This window comes from Watersipora subatra, chromosome 6 (genome assembly GCF_963576615.1).
Source record: "Watersipora subatra chromosome 6, tzWatSuba1.1, whole genome shotgun sequence".
Classification (NCBI taxonomy): domain Eukaryota; kingdom Metazoa; phylum Bryozoa; class Gymnolaemata; order Cheilostomatida; family Watersiporidae; genus Watersipora; species Watersipora subatra.
Window position 1 is genome coordinate 23,285,483 of NC_088713.1, and position 25,029 is coordinate 23,310,511.

Sequence of the window (25,029 nt, forward strand, 5' to 3'; positions counted from 1 at the left end):
TTGTATGGCTTAATGGGTTAGCTTGCTACCTCCTGAATTGGCTGTTTTGCGTTTCAATTCAGTGAAATGCAGATTTTCTGCTGGTAAAATTTACTTGCTACAACTGGATATACCAATGTCAGATTTTAAGATTGTATTTAAATATGTGTATACAGTCAAACATAGATAACTCGCCCACGAATAGCTCGAACACATGGTTAACTCAAACGGTTTCTTGGGTCCGTTCTCACGTAATGATAAATTGCTATAGATAACTCAAACTCAACTCTGTTAACTCGAACAGTTTTTGCCCAACGGCTACTGAAATGGTTGTTATTGCATTAGAAAATCCCTTTATTCCAAGCCATAGAGGTAAACCTCAACTTTTCGTAATTCATAAGCGTCGTTATTACAACCATCGGCCAAAAATTTTTGTCAACGGCTTTTCTAAAGGTTTGGTGAAATTTGATTTATACCAAACATCCACATAGCGATTGCCCTTTGGAAGCAAGGAAAAGTGAGATATTCTTTGCATAAACTTCAAGAAAAATTGGCAAAATTGATCGTAGGTAAAACGCTCAAAAGAAAAAGAGGTATTTTCTTTTGAGCATTTCAACAACGATCAAGTTTTGCCAATGTCAATCTAAAAAAACGTCCTGGCAATAACATCACCTCAAACAACAAACCAATCTTAAGTGATAGAAAAATCTCTATACTTTTTGAAAAAAACGTGTTAAACTTTACATTAGAAACATTTGATTTGAAACAAGCCATTTGTGCTTTTGATTTATATTATAGTTTGTATATGTACATGTATCTACTAATAATTAAGTAAATACATGGACTTGTGACAGTGCTCTGATAACTTGAACGTTCTGATAATTCGAACACCTTTGCTCGGTCTCGTGAAGTTCGAGTTATCCATGTTTGACTGCATATTTATTTATACTGATTTGAAAGTGGACAAAGTTTGTTGATCTTTATTCAGTCGATGCCGGATAATGACATCTATTCATCAATACATCGAGGGTTTGTCGCTTAGACTGATTTCGTAAACAGACATTCATTACTGTTAAGTTATCTCCCTACAGTGTGCTACCTGCCAATGTATCGATAATATTGTTATTGCTATCGTTCAGTTATGTGGGAATTTCCTGTTAAGTTTTGCAAAACTCTTAATTTAATCCAGCTTTGATGCACTAAAACTTGCATTTTACAGCCTACTGTAAAACATTCATTTAGTTGCCACTATATAAAAAGGGTTGAAAAAAACAGTGCCACCGTTTAATTGAAAGTCAGTTTTATTCAACCTCCACTTTTAATTTCTTTGATCTTTACGAATCCAAAATAAAAGGTGATCAGTAGAAAAGTGTCCACAAACTGGTACTAATAAACAAATACTGACTCGTTGACATCAATAATAATTAATAAGTTTATTGTTTTCATGGTTTTAGTGACAGTGTACATGAGTAGATCCATGGTTCATTACAATGATCAGAATCGCACTCTGATTCAACCGTAACAGTTTCAACGTAACTATAAGAACTAAATCTGATCCGTTGTTTTCAGAAACATATGTAATATGGTTTGGAAACTGACTTGAAGACTTTGAAGCGTTTTGATGAATGATGGGAATTCTCTTGAGGAACCCCCTATTATGTAATAGCAACCATTGGTATGACGTATCAAAGTCCGTATTGTAGCTCAAAAACATTTACGGCTTTTCTTTTACTTATAAAGCGACACTATTGAAATAATTAATAATTGTATCCCGCTAATATATTTTTATTTCAAGTTTTTGGTTTTTCAGCTACATCTGTTATTGAGAGAACCTGGGAAATACGATTTGGCTTAAATCCTGAGAATTAATTTCCATTAATTAGTATCTTTTCACTTCTTTTTCATTCAGAATTTATCTTTCCAAAATTCTGACAAGCTGATTGGACTTTCTAACCACAACTGCTTTCTTGAAGTTACCAGTAAATAAATAAAGGTGTGCACAGAACATAGTCAAACTGAATAATAAATTATGACAAGCTGATTGGACTTTCTAACCACAACTGCTTTCTTGAAGTTACCAGTAAATAAATAAAGGTGTGCACAGAACATAGTCAACCTGAATAATAAATTATGACAAGCTGATTGGACTTTCTAACCACAACTGCTTTCTTGAAGTTACCAGTAAATAAATAAAGGTGTGCACAGAACACAGTCAACCTGAATAATAAATTCTGACGAGCTGATTGGACTTTCTAACCACAACTGCTTTCTTGAAGTTACCAGTAAATAAATAAAGGTGTGCACAGAACACAGTCAACCTGAATAATAAATTCTGACGAGCTGATTGGACTTTCTAACCACAACTGCTTTCTTGAAGTTACCAGTAAATAAATAAAGTTGTGCACAGAACACAGTCAACCTGAATAAAAAATTCTGACAAGCTGATTGGACTTTCTAACCACAACTGCTTTCTTGAAGTTACCAGTAAATAAATAAAGGTGTGCACAGAACACAGTCAACCTGAATAATAAATTCTGACGAGCTGATTGGACTTTCTAACCACAACTGCTTTCTTGAAGTTACCAGTAAATAAATAAAGGTGTGCACAGAACATAGTCAACCTGAATAATAAATTCTGACAAGCTGATTGGACTTTCTAACCACAACTGCTTTCTTGAAGTTACCAGTAAATAAATAAAGGTGTGCACAGAACATAGTCAACCTGAATAATAAATTATGATAAAAGTAGTATGAGTAGCTGATGTTATTTCCTTGATAGTGCACGGCTTATGCATTTATTCTGTGCATATCTTTTAAAAACCTTTTGTCTCTTCATCCTTATCTCTTTGCTGGTTGAGAGCTCTTGTAGAACTTAAATTTACTTAGTATGCTAATTATACAGGTAGTCATCTGCAAAGCCATTTAGAAACATATAAAACACATAAAATGAAAGATATAATATTTACCTTAATAACACATCCAGGAGATTGCTAAATAGTATGTGATTCTCCTTCTGTTTAATTCTTGCTTATATATGTATGCGATAGATATTGGCGTAATGAAGAAACTTAATACAGATAAAAGAAAGTATCAGCATCAAAAATAAAGCTGAAAAACTACATCTTGTTGGCTCAAAGGCTGACAAAACAATGACTCTAAGCACACCTAATCAAACGTGTGGCACTATGGCAAGTCAGACGGACCACACAAGATCAACAGATCAACTGGCATTCATTCTGGGCAGGAGCAGTGAATCATACAGGGTGACTAGATATTGCAGTGCACATCAAATTAGGAAATTTAACAGAGACAGCAAAACTTTACAATAAATAATATAAAATATTGGTAGTTACTTATTTTATTAAAGAACAGGAAGTAAAGAATAACATGCAGTGCCTGATAACATTGTAAGATTTTACCCACAATATTCACCATTGAGATAACCTCAGCTAGTTTCCTTTTATAATAGTTTATTCTTTATTCTAATTTACCAGCTCTTCACTAATACTCACTAATTATTAACAATAACAATTACTAGTTTATATATTTAGTATATTAAAATTAAAGTGTAGACCCAGAAAATTTCATCCTAACAATAGTCCACTGCCATTGGTTCTTGTGCTTGTACCCAAACGATAACAAGAAATACTTTACTCAAATCTTGACTGGTCAAAATATATTTAACAAACTATCGTTGACTTGCTAAAAACTTGTTGAAGGAAATGGGTAAAACACACTTTGAATTTGTTCAATTTGCGAATGGTTGTACGATTGAGGCAACCAACCAGAGCAAATTGAGTGCAGTTGCATTTTTAAAGCATTAGGCCTACAAGCTAGCAGCTGCAATACAACCAGTGAGTGATGATCACTGCACATTTTAAGTTTTAACTGCTATGAAGTGTTGTCAATTTTAATTGTGAAATATCTTAGCTGTCAGATTACCTAACACATCAAAATCAATCACAAATAATAGAACAATATGAATACTTTTTGATAAAATATATTAAAAGGGTGTGCAAGTTTTTTTCTGATTTTTAATACAAATGGAAACATCTCTGTTTGCTAGAAATAAATCATGAGCTGACAAATTCTGTTGAATCAAACTTGGTTAGAACTTTTCAAGTGTTCTTCTGTTTATAGAGTACAGCCACTTGTGAGGAGGCCGACCCATGTACAGTGATTACTATAGCATATGTACCTGTTGATACTTGTCAGCTGCCACTGGATACAGGACTAAGCAAGAATAACCAAAGATCATGGCAAAAATAGGCAGTGAATATGTAGTATTTATATACCAAGGTTGTGAAAGAAATGGGAATAGATTCTAGTGAGTAAAGTGATTGAGATGAAACCTGTTCAGTATTGTAAACAATAGGGTCTTTACTATAATAGGAGTTGTCTGTCTAAAACTGTGCTATAAATGTTAGGAAAAAAGACTCCTCACAGGGCATTCGAAACAAGATATTCAGCTTCCCAATTAAGTTTGCTACAATCTGTTAAACTCAAACACCTGGTTGTATTCTAGAATAACTGTACACATACTTATTACACATGCACAGGACTGTCGGTGTACCAGTTTGTGGTTACCACTTCATATCTGTTTCTGATTTTGCAGCCAATGCAAAAAAAAAATCATGCTTTATAGACATCACTTTTCTAGCATGAACAATAGTTGCATTTGTCTCCCTCGTTCACATTACTTGTCTTGTTAATTACTGTAAACTGTTTGGGCTGGTTTATGCATTGCTAACAGAAGATGGTCGTGAGGATGTTAAATCTACTCACTGTGAGATTTAGTGATGCATGGGAGGTTATTAGGCAAAGTGGATCTGGCTTCGATTTCTTTCTCTCGTCTTATCAAGGAAAACTGAAATATTTTGGTTCTGAGTCTATATAGTCATTAACCAGGTATAGAGTGAGTTTTGTGCATAGCTTATGTTTTCTTTGAGCAGGCGGATTGATCTAAGGCTTTACTTTTTTGTTTAAAGCCATGATTAAATGTTGGAAGATTAATGTAAACAATTTAATATTTTTAAAATTATATCTATGAGTACCTGGCAATCTGTTATGTCTACAGAGATTGTCAGGTGCGATAACTATATTATTTTGCATTACTCTGGTAAACCAATAGGCAGTGAATTGGAGCAGTTATTATAGTGTCAGTCCAATAAAATGAAAGGTGCAGGTTCAAATCTTGTACAGTGCAATCTTTTTCCAATCTGTAACCGTGGCTTCGAACAGACACAAAACTGACATGGCTCTTGCTATTGTAAACATCAGTCCCCAGGCAGTCTTGTACGACGGGAAAGATAATCAGGTGTAATAATTATGTGCATAATTATTCTTGACTATAAAAAGATTGATGTGAGTTGCAGATGGTAGTGTGGTTGGCTTGAAACCTAAGTATGTAGGTTCAATTCCTACCCGGAGCAATCTTTTTAATAATAACGCTCCAACCGTGGCTACAGAGAGACACAACTCTCATTACAGTAAACATTATGATAAACAGTTCCAATGTTTTCTATTCTTGAATTTAAGCTATATCTGATGAATGTATTTAGAAGGCAGTTAAAGACATTTAATGCTGCCTCTGATCATGTCTTCACTACGTACTAGTGCTGTGCATGAGTGCTTCTTGGCTAACGAGTTTTTCCGGTATCGAGTTTGTTGATACGGGTTTTATGTATAAAACTTCCAAATATCAGACATATATTAAAATTTACAATGCAAATATAATGCTACTCAATTGAGAAGGAAAATATGTGCAAAATGACATCACTGATTGCTATCATTGCTGCAGTTGATATCTGCTGTTACGTTAAAGTCACAGTGTTATGAGCCTTTATTTTATTACCTCTGCAACTACAGATATCACAATTGAACATTTGCCTGATCTGACAGTTTTAACTGTGATAAAATCTTTGCAATTTAAATCTAAAAATATCCTGGTGGTCAGGTCACCTCAAACATAAAAAACAATCGCAATTGAAAAAACATGACTGATACTTTCATAAAAAAATTTTTTCTGAGGTGTCATACTCAGTATTTGATGCTGTTTACCCAAAACTAGCCAATCAGTGTGCTTTTTCAAAAGGTTACTTATAATAAAAAGGCTCAACATTAACCATTGCCAAACATTTTTATGTAAGTGTGATCATTTTATTAATTTGAAGTACCTTTATTTACACCAAGTATCGGTACGTTGAGCAGTTATACCAAGGTCATGTGACGTCTGCTGATTATAACCAGTACATATTTCAACAAGCTTGGTTTTCAAGTGAGCAATAGATATACTGAGCACTATTTGCTATAACATATGGTTAATACTTTTATTGTTTTTATGTTATCTAATTTCTACATTCTATTACATTTTTTACTTTTGTCAGGAACCCTGTGAAACTTTGAGAAATTTAGGTCAATATATGTTAAAAACATTGCTTATGCTTAAGTAATTGTTGAGAAACTTTATATTTTGAGATTTTGGTAAATAATTTTACTTTAAAATATTGAACTAACGCTGAAAAGTTGACTTTTGCAGGTCAAAAAAGAAATATGAATAAAATTGTCGGCATAATGAATGTACACACAAGAATTATATATAGCAAAAAATAATATAAAATATTTGCTACTTATTTTATTAAACAACAGGAAATAAAGAGCGACACGAAGCGTCTGATAACTCTGTAAGATTTTGCCCACAATATTCACCATAGAGATAACCTCAGCTAGTTTCCTTTTATAATAGTTTATTCTTTATTCTAATTTACCAGCTCTTCACTAATACTTACTAATTATTAACAGTAACAATTACTAGTTGGTATATTTTAGTAAATGGAAATCATAGCATAGACCCAGAATATTTAATTCTAACAATAACTTGTAGATATTGGTTGTTTTGCTTAAATCCAACTGGTAATCAAAAATAATTTACCTAAATCTTGGTTGTCAACAAATATACAAAAACACTTTTTACGGCTGACTGAGATTTTTTAAGAAAACAGGTTAAATTCAGTTTGAGTTTGTTAAATTAACAAATTGCTATTAAATTGCAAATAATTGTACGATTCAGACAACCAATCAGAGCAGATCAAGTGTGATTGCAAATTCCAAGGTAGTACGAGCTAGTAGCTGCTAATAACCAATGAGAGATGAGTCATGCACATTTTCACCACGATAGATTTTGTCTTTTTTAATTGTAAAATATCCTGGCTGTCAGATCACATGGAACATCAAAATCAGTCGTAAATCATGGAAAAATACCGATAATTACTGATAACTTTACTAAAATTTTGCACAAGTTCATGTTTAAACTGGTAGCCATATTGGGTCTCCGACAACATATTACTTAGAGGGTTTAAATATAATTGTAGATCCAGCAATCTGTGATGTCTAATCACCATCACCGAAGTGGTTCACATTGCATATGGTCTCGTGGGTGCCTGGCACACTATCAGGATAGTTTGACAGCATCAAACACTCCCCAACAATTTACCAACTAAAATCTACCAACATTTTGTGCGAGTTTATCTCGTTTTTAACACTGATGAAAAGGAGTTGTCTTTCAGAGCTATATCATGAGCTGACAACTTCTGTTAAATCAAACTGTTAGATTTTCAAGCTTTCTTTTGTTTGCAGAGTAATGCCGCATGTGAGTAGGCCTGCCTACCTACAGTGATTACCACAGCATATGTACCTGCTGTTACTTGTCAGCTGCCACTGGTGGCAAGGTCGTGCAGGAATAACTTGAGATCAAGGGGAAATATAGACAAATAATATGCAGTATTAATATACCGATACACTGGGTTGTGATGGGAATGAAAATATATTCTAGGGATTAAAGTGATTGAAATGAGAACTGTTGAGTATTGTAAACAATTCAATCCTTACTATAATAGGAGTTGTCTCTGTCTGTCTGAAGCTATGTTAAGAACGTTAGAAAAAAGATTCTTCACACGACATTATAAACTAGATATTCAGCTCCCCAAATAAGCTTGCTACCATCTGTGTCACTCGATCACTTGATTGTATTCTGGAATAATTGTGCGTATACTTTTTGCACGTCGACAACCTCTCATGGTACACGGGACTGTCAGTGTACCAGTTTGTGATCAGCCCTTCATATATGTTTCTGATTTTATAGCCCATTCTCAAGAAAATTATGAATCATATCTATTCACCATTCCAGTATGAACAATAGTTGCATTTGTCTTGTATATATTAATTTCCTTGTTCATTGCTTGGGCTGATTTATGCAATGTGAATGGAAGAGTGAACTGTATATTTAAATGTAACTACGGTTAAGAAGTTTAGATAAAAGATTGATTCATGCGGGGTTTGAACTTGTGACATTGCATCTGGTTGACCAATACTTTAACTTATCTTGTTGAAGGCTGTAAAATTATTGTAATAATGCTCTTAGCATGGCTAAAAACAAATAGACTCAGCTCTTGATCTGTCACTGTTATCAAGGCCTCACTGCTCACCAAACGCGATGTTTGCAGTCTAGTTTTTTGTCCCTATGTTGGAAGGATTTTTACTGTTCTTTTCCTATTTGTATTGGCATCAGCTGATGTTGTGTTTATGTTTGCAGTGTTACCCATCTCTGTTTACATGTACATCTATTTTATTTTGTATTTGCCTATAATTGTTGGAAAAAAAACTTTAAATATAGCCTCAGATACATTGATATATTATACGTTTCAAATACTCTAAAGAGTTTGTAGAAAGGGTAGAATTTGCGCCATTGTTTTTCTCTTACTGTTGTGTAAACATATGTTAGTAACCAATGCTGATGATTGGATAAATAAGATGACGTATTTTTATCACTTTTAAACATAAACAACTGTTAGGTACGTCATTTTAAGGGAAGTCTGAATGTTTTAACTGCTATAAGTTTTGTGTCGATTTTAATCTTGAAACATCCTGGTACTCAGATCACCTAAAACAACAAACAAAATCTCACAGGATGGAAGAATATCTATACTTTCTGATATATTCTACTAGAAATTGATGTGATCACATTTTTAAAGATCAGAGATTTTTGAGTTTTAGTTTATTCCAACACCTCGGCAGCTGTAATGGCTGAGTGGTCAAGAGTGCCTGACATGTGAATAACAAGTTGTAGTTTGGTGTCACCAATTTTAAGTTGTAGGGCCTTTAGACCACCAGAAAGGTGGCAAGAAGTACATCCTATCACTCATTGCTGTAGCTGTAAAAAGAGATATACTAAAACATGGTAGTAACAGGTAGTCTTGTTGGCACAATTTTTTATTTTGTAGGAAACTTTTTGTTTCTATTAGCTATAACCATGATTCACTTTTTATTGCTGTAGTTTGGCAAATTCAAATACAGCCATAAAATCACTGAAAAACCACCAAATTGAGGATATATGGCCAACAAATAGCAGCTGTGGCCTTGTGGTCTAGCACGCTTGACCTACAAACAACAGATTGTGATGTCAAAAAGTGATCTAAAAGTGTCACTGCTGGTAACAACAATGGTAATTTTACCTTAAATTACTGCAACTTGGTATGTCTCAAGTATTGGAGGTTTTCTTGCTGCTGGGTTCATGAATGTTCAGATAAGCAAATTTGTTCACCAATGCTCTCAAAGGTGAACTTCCATTAAATTTCATTTGGTTTCAATAGAAACCTTTGTATTTTTCTATTATTTGCAATTGTTTTTCACGCTTGATGCATCCTGACTTCGAAAATATTTCAAAATTAACTATACCAAACTTGATCATTGCAGTTAAAATAATCAGAAGATAAATACATTCTAAATGACATCACTAATTGCTATTGTTGAGACAGTTGATATCAGCTTTTGCAATGAAGTTGCGGCGCTACATGTTTCTATGTTGTTGATCTATTTACTACTATAGACATTATACTGACACTTTCAAATGATCGGAACATTTTAACGTTTTAACCGCAATCAAGTTTTGTAGATTTTGATTATGAAATATCATTGAAGTCAGGTCATCGCACGTGTCAAAAATAAATAACAAAACAAAATACTGATGTTTTCTGTTAAAATGTATTCAAATTGTGTGTAAGTTTATCTTTAAACTGGCAGCCATATTGGGTCCTCCACCAGCATATTACTTAGAGGGTTTAAGTATATGCAGAAGAGCAGCAGTGATAAGGTGTCACCTTGATAGATGCTGCAGTTGATTCCGACACTAGTCAACTTTTTATCATTGGAGGCCAGCTCTGTTTTCGGTGGGTCAATAACATCTTTATGAACTCTACAACTGCATGGAAAAAATTCTACAGCCTTATTCACTCAATGATCCAACTCTGGGGAATTGAGTCATAGACTTTTTTGTAGTCAATTCAGGCCATAGAAAAATTGTGTGTTGAGTCAAAATTATTAGAATCAAGGGAAATATAAGTTTACTTTTTATTAGAGCTGATATAGTTCTACATATATATTTTACTTTGAGGTAATTAAACTAAGCATTGTGAATCATTGTAGATATTGCAGACTTGTTATGAAATTATAATTCTTCCATAATTACTCTAGTAAATGAGTTACTATGTTATTTGTATTTATTTGACATGTTGATTAATATAATTGCAGTTACTTGACATTCAGAATGTAGTTTAGCTAGCCATAGGAAGTATAAATGGAGGGAAAAATTAATGCCACAAGTTGGTCTTGAACCCACATAATTACAGAACTTAGAGGACATATAATTTTTATACTCCTTTCTTTTATAGGTCACCGAAGGCATGTGAAAAGAACTGTCAGATCTGATGAATAGGACATTTGATTCCCAAAGGAGAAATGACTGACTAGCGTTTAATCAAATGTGTTCAAATACTACTTCAAATAGCTTGTTGTTATTTATCAAATTAACACTTTTGTACATTTAATAAAAGTTAACTTGTGTTATTAATGTACATGTATAATTGTATACTTTTTTTGCTTTGGTAATTTAGGGTCAAACATAGACTGTAGAAACCAAATTATCAAATATGCTTCTGTTTGTTTTGATCATTTCATAAGTAGATACACGAGATATATCAAAAGCAAGATGCCCAAACCCCTGGTTAAGGAAGGTCCCTAGCTCGTCCCTTATTGCTAGCTCTCAGTTTTTAGGTTACTACGTAATGTAGGAATGTCTCTATAATCATGAGCCTAGTTATGCACTTTACTGATAGGACTGATTGGGGAGGCAACTGCTATTAACCATTTCCTGCATTTCTGAAACTGACTCTAGTACTGGTGTCAAGAACTAACAAGGAAATAATCTCTTCACTACCGCTTTCTAGTAGTAACCAAGTTTCACCCATTCTCTTACTTATGTTTTAATCTAGTTTGTGATGAAGATGTTATATAACAGGAGTAGCTGTGTGTGTTAAACTCTACCTTCTGTAAAATATAATTATTGTGTTTTTCAAGCTGATTAGCAGACTTCACTATCAAACAAGTTTGTCAGCTGACATATAATAAAGGTAATGGTACCTTTACTCTTGTCTCCAGCGACTAACTAGTTAACACATTTCTCCCCATAATGAATGGATGGATACACTGGTTGTTGTTTAAGGTCTCTGATAATATGCTAGAGCCTTCATGAAAATTATACAGTGGCTACATGCTGGCCAGTTAACAATATCTGTTTTGGCTGTATATTAGTCAATGTAGTTACTAGTAGCCACTACTATAATCTATTGGTAAGTTCTCTAGTTTGTTAAGTAGGGTTCTCTGTCAACCACTAATCTTATCTAACATGAGAATGTATGATGATAATTAGGAGTTATCTTTTCTTTGTCAATATCTATGTTGAGCTAACACAGTAATTATTCAATTATACTATTATATTACCATATCTATCAGAAGAAGACAAGCATGTAAATTAATATAACATTTTAGCACTGCACAAATATGGTTGTTACACACGTTGCTGGATTTTTACACCAAATATTGACTTTCTTTAGTAGACTTGGCAAGCTTCCAGACGGCAATGCCACAATAAATTCAGCTCTATACAAGCTTCCATGATATACGCTCCACAGTCGTGTGTCAATCAACAAGCTTTCTTTTAGTAGAGTTGGCAAACTTCCAAAAATTCAATTTGCTGCGAAGAACAGTTTTGTCTTGATTAATAGTTATTTATCTTTATCATTCTTGGTTACTATTTAGGAATTTAGGAAAAATTATAATTGACTAGCTCTGTGAACCGACCTTTTAACCTTTCCTACAGACAGACAATAGTCTCCAGTAAACAGATTGAGTAAATGAGTGTATCTATTCTCATACTGATTGTTCATGATGAAGACTATGTTATAACATACTACATGTGCTAACAATAATATGCACTTATGTCTGTTTTCTGTAACCTGCAGTTTTTCTTATCTACCTGCAAACATTCACAACATTCAGTATAGCAGGGCAATTCTATTACATGTAGATGCTTTATAACTTTTCTAATTGCTTGTTACCAGCTTTCTTCTAGTAGGTTTGGCAAGCTTCCAGGTTTCGTTGGATTTTGTTTCTATGGATGTTTATCAAGGAAAGTTTGAAGAGCTCTCTGACCTTTCACCTATTGACATATTCCACTGCCCTGCTATGATAGTCTCACATTTTCTGCACAAAGACAATATAATTTATTACAAACATTTAAATTTAAAAAAACGCAGAGTAAAATATCTAAACAAGTATAAAAATGAGATATTTGATCTGGTCCACAAATGCCTGAACCCAGCCTCAAACATACCGGCATTCCAACAGCCCAACACATAAAATCAAACATACATATTTAGGCACTATGAGGATGCATGTAGTTGTCAACATGGCTACAAATACCATGATATGTACACAAATGCATGTATATATACTTATACACTCCAACACTATGGTGTATGTACTCTGATTGCTCAGCATGCAGAGAGCCATATACAAGTAGAAACACACATTTTATACTCACACATATTCAGATGCATGCAGACATATGTACATATACTAAGGATTACAGACAGTCATCAAGAACATCTAGTAATATAATAATCACTAGTAATAATAGAAGGAATCAGCATGTTTATAATCAACTCTCTCTAGTTATTAGTTATGTCATCTTGTAGATGGTGACACTTTTGCTCTCCAATTTAGGAACCAGGAGGGTGGACTCATACACTTCTAAGAAGGGCACATTACCTCCCGCTATATCATCGTGTACCATCTGAGAGACTATCTTCCCTACAATATATAATAATAAATACACAGTCAGACTTCCACAGATGTATATTAGCTACACATGGACACTGCTGTCAGTCAGGTCTTCCAGTTAAAATAGAAGAAACATGGAGGCAGCATACAATTTGACATGAAATTACATGATAAATTTCAGAGCTGCAGATGATTGGTTCTCTCATATCACAATAATAGCCATTGTTACAGGGAATGTTGAATGAAGGGGTTAATATAGTAATAGATATATTCATTTTTTATGAGGCTTACAACCATTTTTGAAAGTGATTTTTTTCTATTTAGCGTACATTAGGAACTCGGTCTACCATCAGCAGGAGTTCTGTCTATCATGCAGTTTTATAATTCACATTTAAAATGCTGCAAATACTGTATATGGCCAGGTTTTTGCTAGCCGAAAAACAAATGCTTCTTGGAGCTCAGTCTGTAATAGAATAAAATGTGAATCAAGGGCTTCCATTAACAAAATACAAAATACTTTTTGTTTTAATATCATCTTGTGTTATGAGCTCGGTCTACTATATGATATTATATATGGTACTTTCAGTGTAAGCACAGCCTATGATGCAGTAATATATTATATATTACACTATTATATGGCTCAACTCTTTGTAGCCATACATACCTTTTAAAGTGTTCTGTTTGAAAAAATAGGAGCTCAGTCAATCATGAACTATTTAATATGCTAGAAATATATGGTTACCCTCTGTGCAGCCATTTACATATTTTAATTAAAATATATTCCTATATTATAACAATATATATTATAACAACCCTGCATCATACTAATAACTAACCTGTAGTAGAATTAATGATGTAAATCTTGTTGTTGTGTGCAGCCAGTAGAATATACTCCCCATAGCTAACCAGCCCTCGAGGCTTATCCACTTCAGTGAGGGTCCACAGGACTCCCTGGGTGGTCCGGTCTATTTTAAAGACTTTGGAAGGTCTGTAGGATGATATTATGAGAGAGTTGTTATCAGGGGCGCACATTCTGACACTACTGCTATCAGCGAGAAGAGGACAGGGAATATGATGTAGAACTTGACCATCTAAGGAGTAGGTAGTGATTCTGGTGTTGGATGGGTCTGTGATAAGAACCTTGTCTTCAATTATCACCATGTCAGAGAGGGAGCCATGATAAGGATGCTTCCATCTGGTGATCAACTCTCCTGATATGCTGTAGACACCAACTGTAAAAGGACTGGTACCGGATAATGTGTAAATTCTTTCCTTGTAACAAGTGACAGAATTTACTGGACCGGAGGTGGAGATGAACTTGTTGGTGATCTTATTATCAATATCTACTCTGCTGACTGTCTTATCATGTAGTCCAATATACGTATTACCCTTATAGTGGCAGATGGAGGAGGGACTGGATGGTAGTTGTATGGAGGACAGTTTGGTGAGGGACTTGGGGAGTTGAACAGGTGAAGCTTTTTGTTCTTCAATGATGATATCATGAGAGGAAATAACTTCTAATTCGATATCTCTCCTCTCACCTGTAGTATACAGAGTGTACATGTGACTAGCAACAGTTATTAAATATTATACACAGAAATATTGTACTTGAGAGAAAGATATTAGCTCATAGTAGTCAAGATTCATGTTGTATCACCATCCTCACACTGCTCTGTATCTAACTACAAAATTATGTTCATGAATTTTCCTCTACCTTGCATGACAAGTAGAGTAAGGAAAGGACATTTTATCCAAATAAAAATAACTCAACAGTCAGCCCATGTGACAGCGCTGCCATACTGTACAACTATAAACTAATAATTAGTTATATAATACTAATATCAACTGTTATCAGCAGCATCCTATATTAACCCTTGTTATATGAATTACTTGGAGGTATGCCAAACTGGCTCTTTTTACCTAGCTATTTCTCACCTAAACACCAGACTATTAACTATAAGTATGATTAAAGGTGCTCTAGTATTCCATGTAACAACGATAATTTTATGTGAATATACAGTCATGGAAACTCATCCTGTAAACGTTGGTTTGACAGCGCAAGGTTAAAAAATATGGAGGCTGCACATAACTGACAATGAGGCTATGGGACTTATAGATATTTGTGATATAAAACGTATTTCAAATATTTCACTACTACACCAAAATCACTATTTTGACCACATTCATTCAAACATATTATCTGAAAATAGATATACCGTTAGTATTTATGCAATATCTTGTGAATCAATGCAGACATTGTTTTATTTTAAAATGCATTTTATTCAAAAAACAAGATTCACTACGAGATAAATATAAAATCACTTAGCGAATCTTGCAAAATCTCTTAAGCTTCCTTTGTATAAAACAAATGTGGTGAATTTCTTACTGCCATGACGATGGCGATCTGGTTTTTCCGTGTTGAAAAATAAGTAGAAATGGAATTGCTCAGCCAAAACATTTTGATTTGCTACGCGTGATTGGCAACCAGTTTGCTTCGTTGGAGGCAAGACTTGATAGGTCGGGTTAATTTGTAGGCTTCGTAATGAATAGAAAAGTGAAACCCTACTGACAACTCGACTCATCGACTCACGGTCTGTACTTCTATTACCGCGAAAGCCGATACATCGACTTGTGGTACCAAAATAGTTAAAGCACATAAATTACATAATTTTCTTATTATATATTTCAATACATCAGTCTTGGCTTTCGAATGAGCCTATATTCAATACACAAAGAATAATATAAATATGAAAAACAGGGTGTCAAAAGTATGTCCTGCAAAAACAAAACACTTGGTTCAGGTTCTCAAAATGTGATGTCACAATTATTATTTAGCCTTAGGTAGTCGATCCCTTTCACTGCCATTGAGGCTGCGCTTTTCTGTGACAATCGGTGCTGTTAAACTCAGAGAGCGCTAATAATAAACTAGGATTCTAAATAATCAACAATGCCTGGGATCGTGCTAACGCCTGACCAATACAAACACATGTTCTGGGTTAATTAATTATGCTTTAATAAATGTACTGTCGTTGATAAAGCTAATGAAATCACATCGATTAAAATGTGACCTGCGGTTGCGAGGCCCTAGGACTATATGCCAATCGCACTTTCGCGAGATTGCGCAAAGCTTGAAACTAATTAGTCTCAGTCGCAACCTTCAACATCACAATAAATTGAGAGGGTTAGACTAGCCCTGCATAATACCGTCGGGAAAACATAGTATGATGCTTTGAATCTGAGTTATTTATTATACGTAAAAATAACCTGTACATGGAGAACTAATGACACTGATTCCTTTGTCATCGTCATTGGTTCTCTGGATTTGTCCTATTTTCGCCTGACACTAGAGTCATTATCGTAGTTGTTAAATATAAGTGGTAAGCAATATAATAGGCGGTAAGAGCACACAACACCGCATATGAAAATTGTGACATTACAATTTCCGAGCCTAGGCCAGTAAACATTTCAGCGGTGGAGCTCTGGGGAAATCCTATAAACACCAACCAATGTCTGTCACACCATGACAAACAATAGTTCATTCGAAAGCCAAGACTCTGATGTATTGAAGAATGCACTAAAATTATGTAATTTATGTGCTTTAAACACTGGACCTGAGGCTAATGAGCAGTTCTAACAACTACATTAATTTGTCCAGCTATTTATATTAAGAATATCTCAACTATCGATATGTCAAAAAATTAAAATGACAGAAAGCTGAAAAAACTTCAACCATCAGAAATAAAGAAGGGGTGGCTCATCATATACAGTAACTCTGAGGCTATGAACCTAATAGTTCTGCTCAGGAACAGTCTAAATCATTAAAAAGTCAATAAAGGTTGTAGTTTTATAGTCTTTACATATTTGTACTTAGTCAAACAACTTGGTAATTCTTAATAGTTTTGGTAATAATGGTTTATTAGATTCATTCATGAGTCATCAATAGAGTAATCCTCTTTTTATTTTAGTACAGTAGAAAGTGACAGGCGGCAGTTAACTCTAAGATCACAGATACAATATGGACTTAATGACCGCATGCACTTATGGATGTATTTTTGATATTTCACACCAGCAACCCACCAGGGCACATGCTTCAAAATCAAGGCTTCCGTGCCAGTAGCAACCTGATATGTATTTTGATGTGAGAGCTAAGAAAATTTTCCCTTTTCTAGCCAATATTTTCAGATTCTTTAATACAAGCTTTACAAGAAATAAAAACGACATAAATTTTATTCAAAATACTAAAAATGTACAAAACAAACATGTAGTACAGTACATGCAGTACAGTGTGGACACCCCTCAATGATGATAGAAAATGTATACATCTATTTTCAGTTATTCATACCTATCTGCTTTAACTGTAGCTGGTCTGTGAGTTGGAGCTTTGGCAAATGCTCTTGGGCAATTTTGTCAAGCTGGGCCTTTAACTCCTTGAATCCTCTCACAATCGCTGCCTAAACATAGAGTTATCCTAATAGAATCAATAGAAGAAGGACAGAGACATGTAATGTATAAATTGGTAAACTTACAATCAATGTATCTATAGGAGAACAGCCATTACTGAATATAAACCCTGACAAGTGGTGTCTGAGGAACAGGACTGATGGTAGGTAAAGCAGGGATGGAAAGGCTGAGGGTGTAGACTAAGCAATGGAAACATACAAGTATGGAGAGCTAGTAGACAGCTCACAATGTATGCTACATTAGTGATAGCAAGTTCATAGACTCAGATCCATTGAAGGAATGAAAGGAGCAGCCAGCTGATAGTATGAGGTCAGTAGGTCATGAGCAATAAGTCTAGGAGACTTATGAAGTAGATCATTCCGACTGAGTGGATCAAAATATTGTATGCAGCAGATATGCTGACACATAGACATGAATCCACTGCATGAAACTGACAAGTACAGAAACTGATGTCAATACATGTACAAACACAATTATCCACACATACTCAATAATATATATGCGTATCAATACAACCACCTCAAACACCTCAAGTACATTACTACACAAGTATACTGATACATACATGTACATGTTCATCAACATATTCACAAACACTCACATACAGTTAGTACAATAATTCATTCACATTACTGAACTCCTGAATAACAACACTGCTTAATAACTTACTGGGGGATGGCTCTTGGTCCCAGTTTCAAGCAGCTCTTGATGGGTTCTCAGGCTATTCCACTGCTTGAGCAACACATCTTCGACAAAATCAGCAATTTTAGTTTGAGATTTCTGGCGGTTTTCTAGCACCTGTTTCTCAAGTGTGTCATATTTGACTTTAACCGCATTTAGCTGTAACAGAAAATAGTAAATGGAAATAATAGAAAAGCTAATAATCAGAAGTTGTAGCCTCCTTGTCATACTAACACAATTACTTGAGTATCACAGCAACTACTTGGGTAAACCTGAAGAAGAGGAGATAAGTTAAAACAAAAACATAACATCCTTCAGTAGCTATACAGTGCATAATAGGGTATAGGCTGCTTTTTACTGAAATAAAAAGAAAATAGATGGAAAATTGTGCCATAGATCCCAAGTAGAGACATTATAAGGTGGGATGTTCACTCTATAATAAAAAATTATCAGATTCCACCAATATCTTGCTGTCAGCAAAAGTCAGCGTGTCTGCTCTTGCTGCAACCACTCATTCAAAATGATGGTTTCATAAAACACCAGTTTGTTTCAGTGAGTACCAGATAAATTACTCCTAATATATGCTGCTTTTGCAGTTTATATTAACATATTTATTAATAAGTATCTAAAAATATTCTGTCAATAGAGTCCGTATTAGTTACCTTAATAGAGTAACTGATAGATTTTAGGTACTGATTTTACCAGCATGAAACCTTGTAACAAGAATAATATTGACAAACCTGACTCTCTCTTGTCTTACGAATAAGCTGAAGCATGCTTTCTGTTTTAGCATCATAGTCCGACTGAACTTTGGATACTTCTTTGAAAAGTTTTTCATATTCCTCATCCTTCTTTGCACTCTCTACTGCTATCATAGTACTCAGGAGGGAGGCAGCCAGATTTTCAAGCAACTGGAAGTCATGTGGTCCACCTGTGTAATATTATCTTAGTTGTTAGTAAGAAACAAATCAAACAGAAAGTATGAATATGATACAAACCTCAAGATGTTAGACAGAAGGCAGGTGTTTGTGTAGCATCATCTATACCAAACTTTGATCTCTACCTGCTGACTATATGTGTTGAAACAAGTTCAGCTAAAGGATGTATAAACATAGTGTTTTCCTGTGCTAATCCAGAGACTTGAAACAGTTCAGGGAGGTTCAACACAACTAACCACTTTTCCATGTAATAAATGTTATAAGACCGATAAAGCTCCTGAATCAAATGAGCTTCCCTGGCAATGTTATAACTGCAAAAAGTGGGTACATTAAACTTCTTAAATGAGGAGAAGAAATGAAACAGACTGAAAAACAAATAGGAGTAACGGTAAAATTCTACTAAGTTGTCAGGCGAGTGTGGGATATCTGTCTTTGACCTTCATTGTAGTCAATTTTCATCAAAAAACTTGCGATATACCCTAGGACACTTAAGTATTCGCGGCATCTAACTTTCGCGTTTTCGCGGAGTTATCATCACGCGAAAAATTCATGCGCGAAACTAAACTATCATAACGAACTAGCGAAAATTCGAAATTAAATAGCTATGTTCTACACAGGCCTGTATTCACTGGTTGCAAGTTGGGGGGCTAATGTTAGACGACTAGTTATGAACATCTGGGGTGTGGAGAAGGAGGGGGGGGGGGGTGCTGTAAGCTCCCAACAGGTTTCTCTTATGTAGGGCCTCAGCCAGGCCTCTCACGTGAAGTTTTAAAAAATTTTATTGGCAAGTATCAACATTTTTCTATTTTTTGAGATTTGCTTTGTTTTAGCTGATGTGACTGACAAAACATTTTAAAATTAAAACAGGCAAAACTTGTATGCAGTTAAAAAGCTCAGAAAGAAGACATCTTTTTCTTTTAAGCGTTTTAACAAAGATCATTTTTGCCGATTTTATTTCAAGTTTATTAAGTAGGATATGGGCAAGCAGATGTTTGCTAAAACTTGATATTTTGCAAACCTTTATAAAAGTCGTTAACAAGAATATTTTGCCGCTGATGAAGATAATAATGACGCCTAAGAACTACTAAAAGTTGATGTTTGTATCTATGGCTTCGAATAAAGTGATATTCTACAGCGATAAAAACCTTTCTATAGCCGTTGGACTATGAAATTCCTAAAAAGTTGGGGCGTCTTAGCCAGCCAGCTGTCCAAGGGAATACGGCCCTGTAGTTCATTGATGTCCACAACAAAATCGTGATATTAGAAATGCAGATAATTTTGTGTGTGATGGAGCTCATTGGGAAATTTCTAGTAAATTCGTTAATACACCGAATGAGCAGCATGGCAAAGCAAATTAAGATAACAAGTTTTTTTGGAAAAGCCAAGACAAACGAAGAAGATGATGATATCAGTTTAGTCACCGAATTTGTAACTGATGAGGATGAAAGTCTGGTAGGTGAAGTCATACAATTAAATAATACTTATTGTAGTGATGAATTTTACTGCCAACCAAAAACGATAACAACCCTCACCAGGTCCAACCATGTTATACAGTTCTGGTTGTGATGTTGGTTGTTATCTATTTTCTTTTTTATGAGACATGTACTGTATTTGATTTTTTTTAAATTTGAAATATTGTGAACTCAAAACGTGGCATGGCCATCGCTTGCTATAAATACTTGAGATCTAATATCGGTACCATATCGGTCACGTCGGAAAGGACCGAGACGTCATTGATAGTCCAAGAAACTAATGGCAGCAAGCGATCACGCTGAATTATCGATTTCTGCCATACATTTATACCTGCGGGTTACAAATACAAACTAGTCGCAAATATAAAAACTTTTTTTACTAGAGGACCGGACCTGAGGAATATAATTTGTTTGTTCCACTGTATTTATTTTCACATCACTATATTTTCGCACTCATCAGAGCTGCGAAATTAAGTTGCAGCGAAATTTTACTCTGTGTGCTACTCACGAAACTAAATACTAGCGAAATATAAGTGTCCTAGGGTAAAGTGAATATTTTAGCAACTGTTTCTAATAGTTTTATTAGTTACGAAAGTGTTTGTCAGAATATTTCAGTTATATTTTAAAACAGCCGAGGTTTAGTTACGAGTTAGCTTATTTTTATTTCAAGCAATTTGTGTTTCTTCATAAAATACACTAACTGATTATCAGCCTGCCAATCATGACAAGGCAGCAGATGTAAATATGAAGCACTCTTTCCATATGCTAATAGAATTATAGTGTTCTCTACTAGCATCAGCTACAGCAAAACCTCAGACCAATTTGCCTACTACAGAGCGCCCTGGGTTTACAATGACACTGGTCTTTGACCTTTTTGCCCAACGATGTAGAATACAATGATTTTTTGCTTTTTACATACAAAATATCTTCAGCCATATGTTATTAATGAAAATTTCTTTCCAAATTCAAATTTGTCAGCCAATGTGCTGATTACGCCAGAATAATACTAGTGTTCACTAATAACAGCAGCAGCAAGATCCCCCTATGTTGATGAGTTAACTGATGGGTTACAGTGTTAACTCAATAAGCTTACCATTATCACATCTGGTTGAATCTGCTACACACTTCATACAGCTGATGGTATGGCAGACCTTACATCCCATTACTAGCGGCTGATTCTCATGCTTTGTACAGATATCTGGCAGATGGGGGCTTTCCTTTGATAAATACTGAGCCATAGGAATTGTATGATGGTCTTCAAGTACATCATCATGTTGCTAAAATAAAGCCAAACATGTTATGACAAGATACCAGGCTATAGACACTGGTGCGATGGTCATCAATTAACCAATCGAGTTGCTAGAATAAAGAAATATGTGGTTGCCATAGAATTCCTATCATTGTAATTTGTCAGGCAAATAAAAAGATTCAAAATATTGGTGACAGGCTTTTATTATTATAAATTAACATTTGAAGATATTTAAGGATAATTTTGGATTCTCTGGGCAAAGTAAAGAAACAGTTGCGACTCAGATAAGACAATAAGATATCTATTTGTAAACTATAATAAAGCATATTCACTACTCATAGCTTTGATAGCTAGATGTATAATATCCACTTTTGTATCAATGAATAATGGGAAGAAAATACAGAAAAATATAAATACAAAAAACACAAACATACAAAAGACTATTGAGCATAATTTGTGTTGCAGCTGAAGTTACACAAATTACAAACATAATGTTATCATCTCTAGTATAACATTACTCATATAACTCATATGACACATTACTCAGTTGGTATACTAGTATACCAACTGCCTATTATAATTATGTTTAAATGGAATAGCAGAACAAGCACTAACTAGTGAATCTTCCGCTCCACTATCAGGATAACCATTAGGAGTAACTTTGATTTATAAAATAACCACATAGAAAAGGCTCTTTCGTAGTAAACCTCTAGTGATCAACTATATGACTTAGTTGAAACTGCATAGCCTATGTGCAAATTTTCTCCTGCTAAATAATAAGCGTATAGCAGGTCACCCCCCAATAATCTAATGCTGCATATGAGCTGGTGGCTAGAGTAAATATTTACAGAGAGAGACATTGCAGCCTGTTAATACAAGTAAACAACTGGACCATTCTATTTATATCTAAAGAATAACAGAGCTAACAACAGGAAGTATGCTGCTCTGTAAAATGACCTTCATGTGACCAGCTGAAATCTGAAGGTATGAATGGTAATGACAAATAACCTAATATACTACAAGTGCATATGTTACATACCTCAAGGTGCTTCGGGCAAAACTTTCTGGAGCAATCTGTGCAATATGACACAGCCTGACGCTTGTTTTGGCCCTTCTTGACACAAGTGTCACAGAATAGCGCGTCATCAAAATCTGGGAGCATTTCAGGGGACATCTTATACACTTTGCTAAAAATCAGAGATGTCATAAGACAGAACATTAAAAAAATAGTGTAATAAAATAACATTATAAATATTGTCACAGCAAGATATTATGTTATCCTATAAGTTTATTAGGTACTTGCTCCAATAGATATGCTATCATAATAAAACTATAATGGGCAGCTTATTTCTTTTAAATTTAGATCAATTTGCTAATGAAATACTCTCAATTATCTATAATATTATTAACAATCTTTCGCCCATCTGTTGACTATTACTGTAACAAATCAATATTTATTCCTTGATTGGTACTATTATTTAAGGATTTGGTAGGCAGTTGATTAGCTCAGTTGGTTAGAGTGTCAGCCTGATAATCAGCATGTCAGGTAATCAAGATCCATGTTGACCAACATTTTAGTCATCTCATAACTTGCCTTTACATAATTTTGAGATTGACTAAATGTTGGCACAATTAAAACAGCCGCAAAACAAAAATTAAATGAATCTTCAATAATTAATTTCAGATTAAAGTTACAATGGAAATTGTAGTCTGTCCAGAAAAATTATTGAAAAAAACTCATTTTGACAAATCTAATTTGCATAAATTTCTCAATTGTCCAATAATAAACTAATACGAAACTAAATACTGGCGAAATATAAGTGTCCTAGGGTATTTAAAACTGCTGCAAAACAAAATAAAAAACAAATTTCTAAAAGAGCCAATTTCAGATTAAAGTTACAATGGAAATTGTAGTATGTCCAGAAAAATTATCAAAAAAAAACTCAATTTAACAAATCAAATTTTTTACAAATCCTTCTCATTTGTCCAATAAAAAGGTGTACAAATGAAAAGCATGATAGCTATCTTTGGCTTGCGTTTATTAATTGTCAACTCATCACGTTTGTCTCTATTGTCAGTTGTTCAGGCCTATTCAAACCAAGTAATTGCTGATTCACCAAAACAATGTAAAGTAACAGACAACCTGTCCTACCAATCAATGTCCCTGAAGAGTACAATGATCAGAGGCAGAACTTCAACAACAATCATTATTTGAAGTGTTAACTGGACCAACAGATGAATATTTATCTTTTACAGTTTACTCTCAGATGTTAAATATTTTTAATGTTAACATGATGGTATTGTTGAATATTACTTACCCGCAACTTTGCAGACCACACCAGAAAATCTCATTCTCTTTGTAGTGTGATGTAAGGCATGGCATGCAGTTTATGTGCCCACATGGCAGCTTCTTCGGATCAACTATTTTATCATTTCTTAGACCGCAAAACTCGCATTCGATGTCCTCTGATGCAGAAGCCATTGCTACAATGAAATACCAAGAATACAATATAATTTAAAAGTTCAAATATTTATAATTTCTACTCCTTAAAATTATATCTTCAGCGTTGTATTATAAAATTGCTATGCACACAAATGAGAGCATTGTATCTAGGCAGAAAACTGGCACACATCAATGCTATAGTCTAAATGCATTAGAAAGCTTTTGCTTATTGTGATGGAAAACTATCAAAAGTTCTACTGAAAAATGCCAGAATTGAAACAGTTCATACCAGTTTTCTAATGATTAAATAATAGTATTTTAATATTTTTTGTATTTACAATAACAATAAAAACTTTTCATTTTCATCAATAAAATCAGATGTTTTAAAATTGAAAATACAGCTTTGAAGACTAGTGAGGGAACCTCGCATCTTTGACAATAAAAGGCAACTCCCAAGGTGAAACAAATATGTATAAATTACCAATAAAAATGTCGTAGACTGGGTAACATCTGAATGCAAGACATATTTGTGATGTTTGTTACTTGTAATACATTAAAAATATATTTTAAAACCTCAGAAAATGCACAAAATCATAAAGATTCACAGTAAAAATAGGATTGCTACTAGTAGTA

General features: G+C 34.3%; 1 protein-coding gene across 1 annotated transcript; it reads right to left on the reverse strand.

Annotated features, from left to right (window-relative positions):
* Window positions 1-13,051: 13,051 nt before the first annotated feature.
* Window positions 13,052-24,435, reverse strand: LOC137398131 (uncharacterized). The gene is made up of 8 exons (XM_068084238.1): window positions 24,272-24,435; window positions 22,993-23,140; window positions 21,861-21,981; window positions 19,035-19,225; window positions 18,283-18,453; window positions 17,495-17,603; window positions 13,989-14,693; window positions 13,052-13,182 (listed from the first exon to the last, which is right to left on the reverse strand). Exons 1-8 carry the CDS (start codon window positions 24,433-24,435, stop codon window positions 13,052-13,054), a joined length of 1,740 nt encoding a protein of 579 aa, XP_067940339.1.
* Window positions 24,436-25,029: the final 594 nt, after the last annotated feature.

What these genes read in the sequence shown, in the direction of transcription:
- LOC137398131 (XM_068084238.1), bottom strand. Translation starts at nt 24,435, where the DNA reads ATGGCTTCTGCATCAGAGGACATCGAATGCGAGTTTTGCGGTCTAAGA. An exon ending in TTTGCCCGAAGCACCTTGAG is followed by an intron (nt 21,982 to 22,992) that starts GTATGTAACATA and finishes GCTTTATTTTAG; the next exon opens with CAACATGATGATGTACTTGA. An exon ending in GGACCAAGAGCCATCCCCCA is followed by an intron (nt 17,604 to 18,282) that starts GTAAGTTATTAA and finishes CTCTATGTTTAG; the next exon opens with GCAGCGATTGTGAGAGGATT.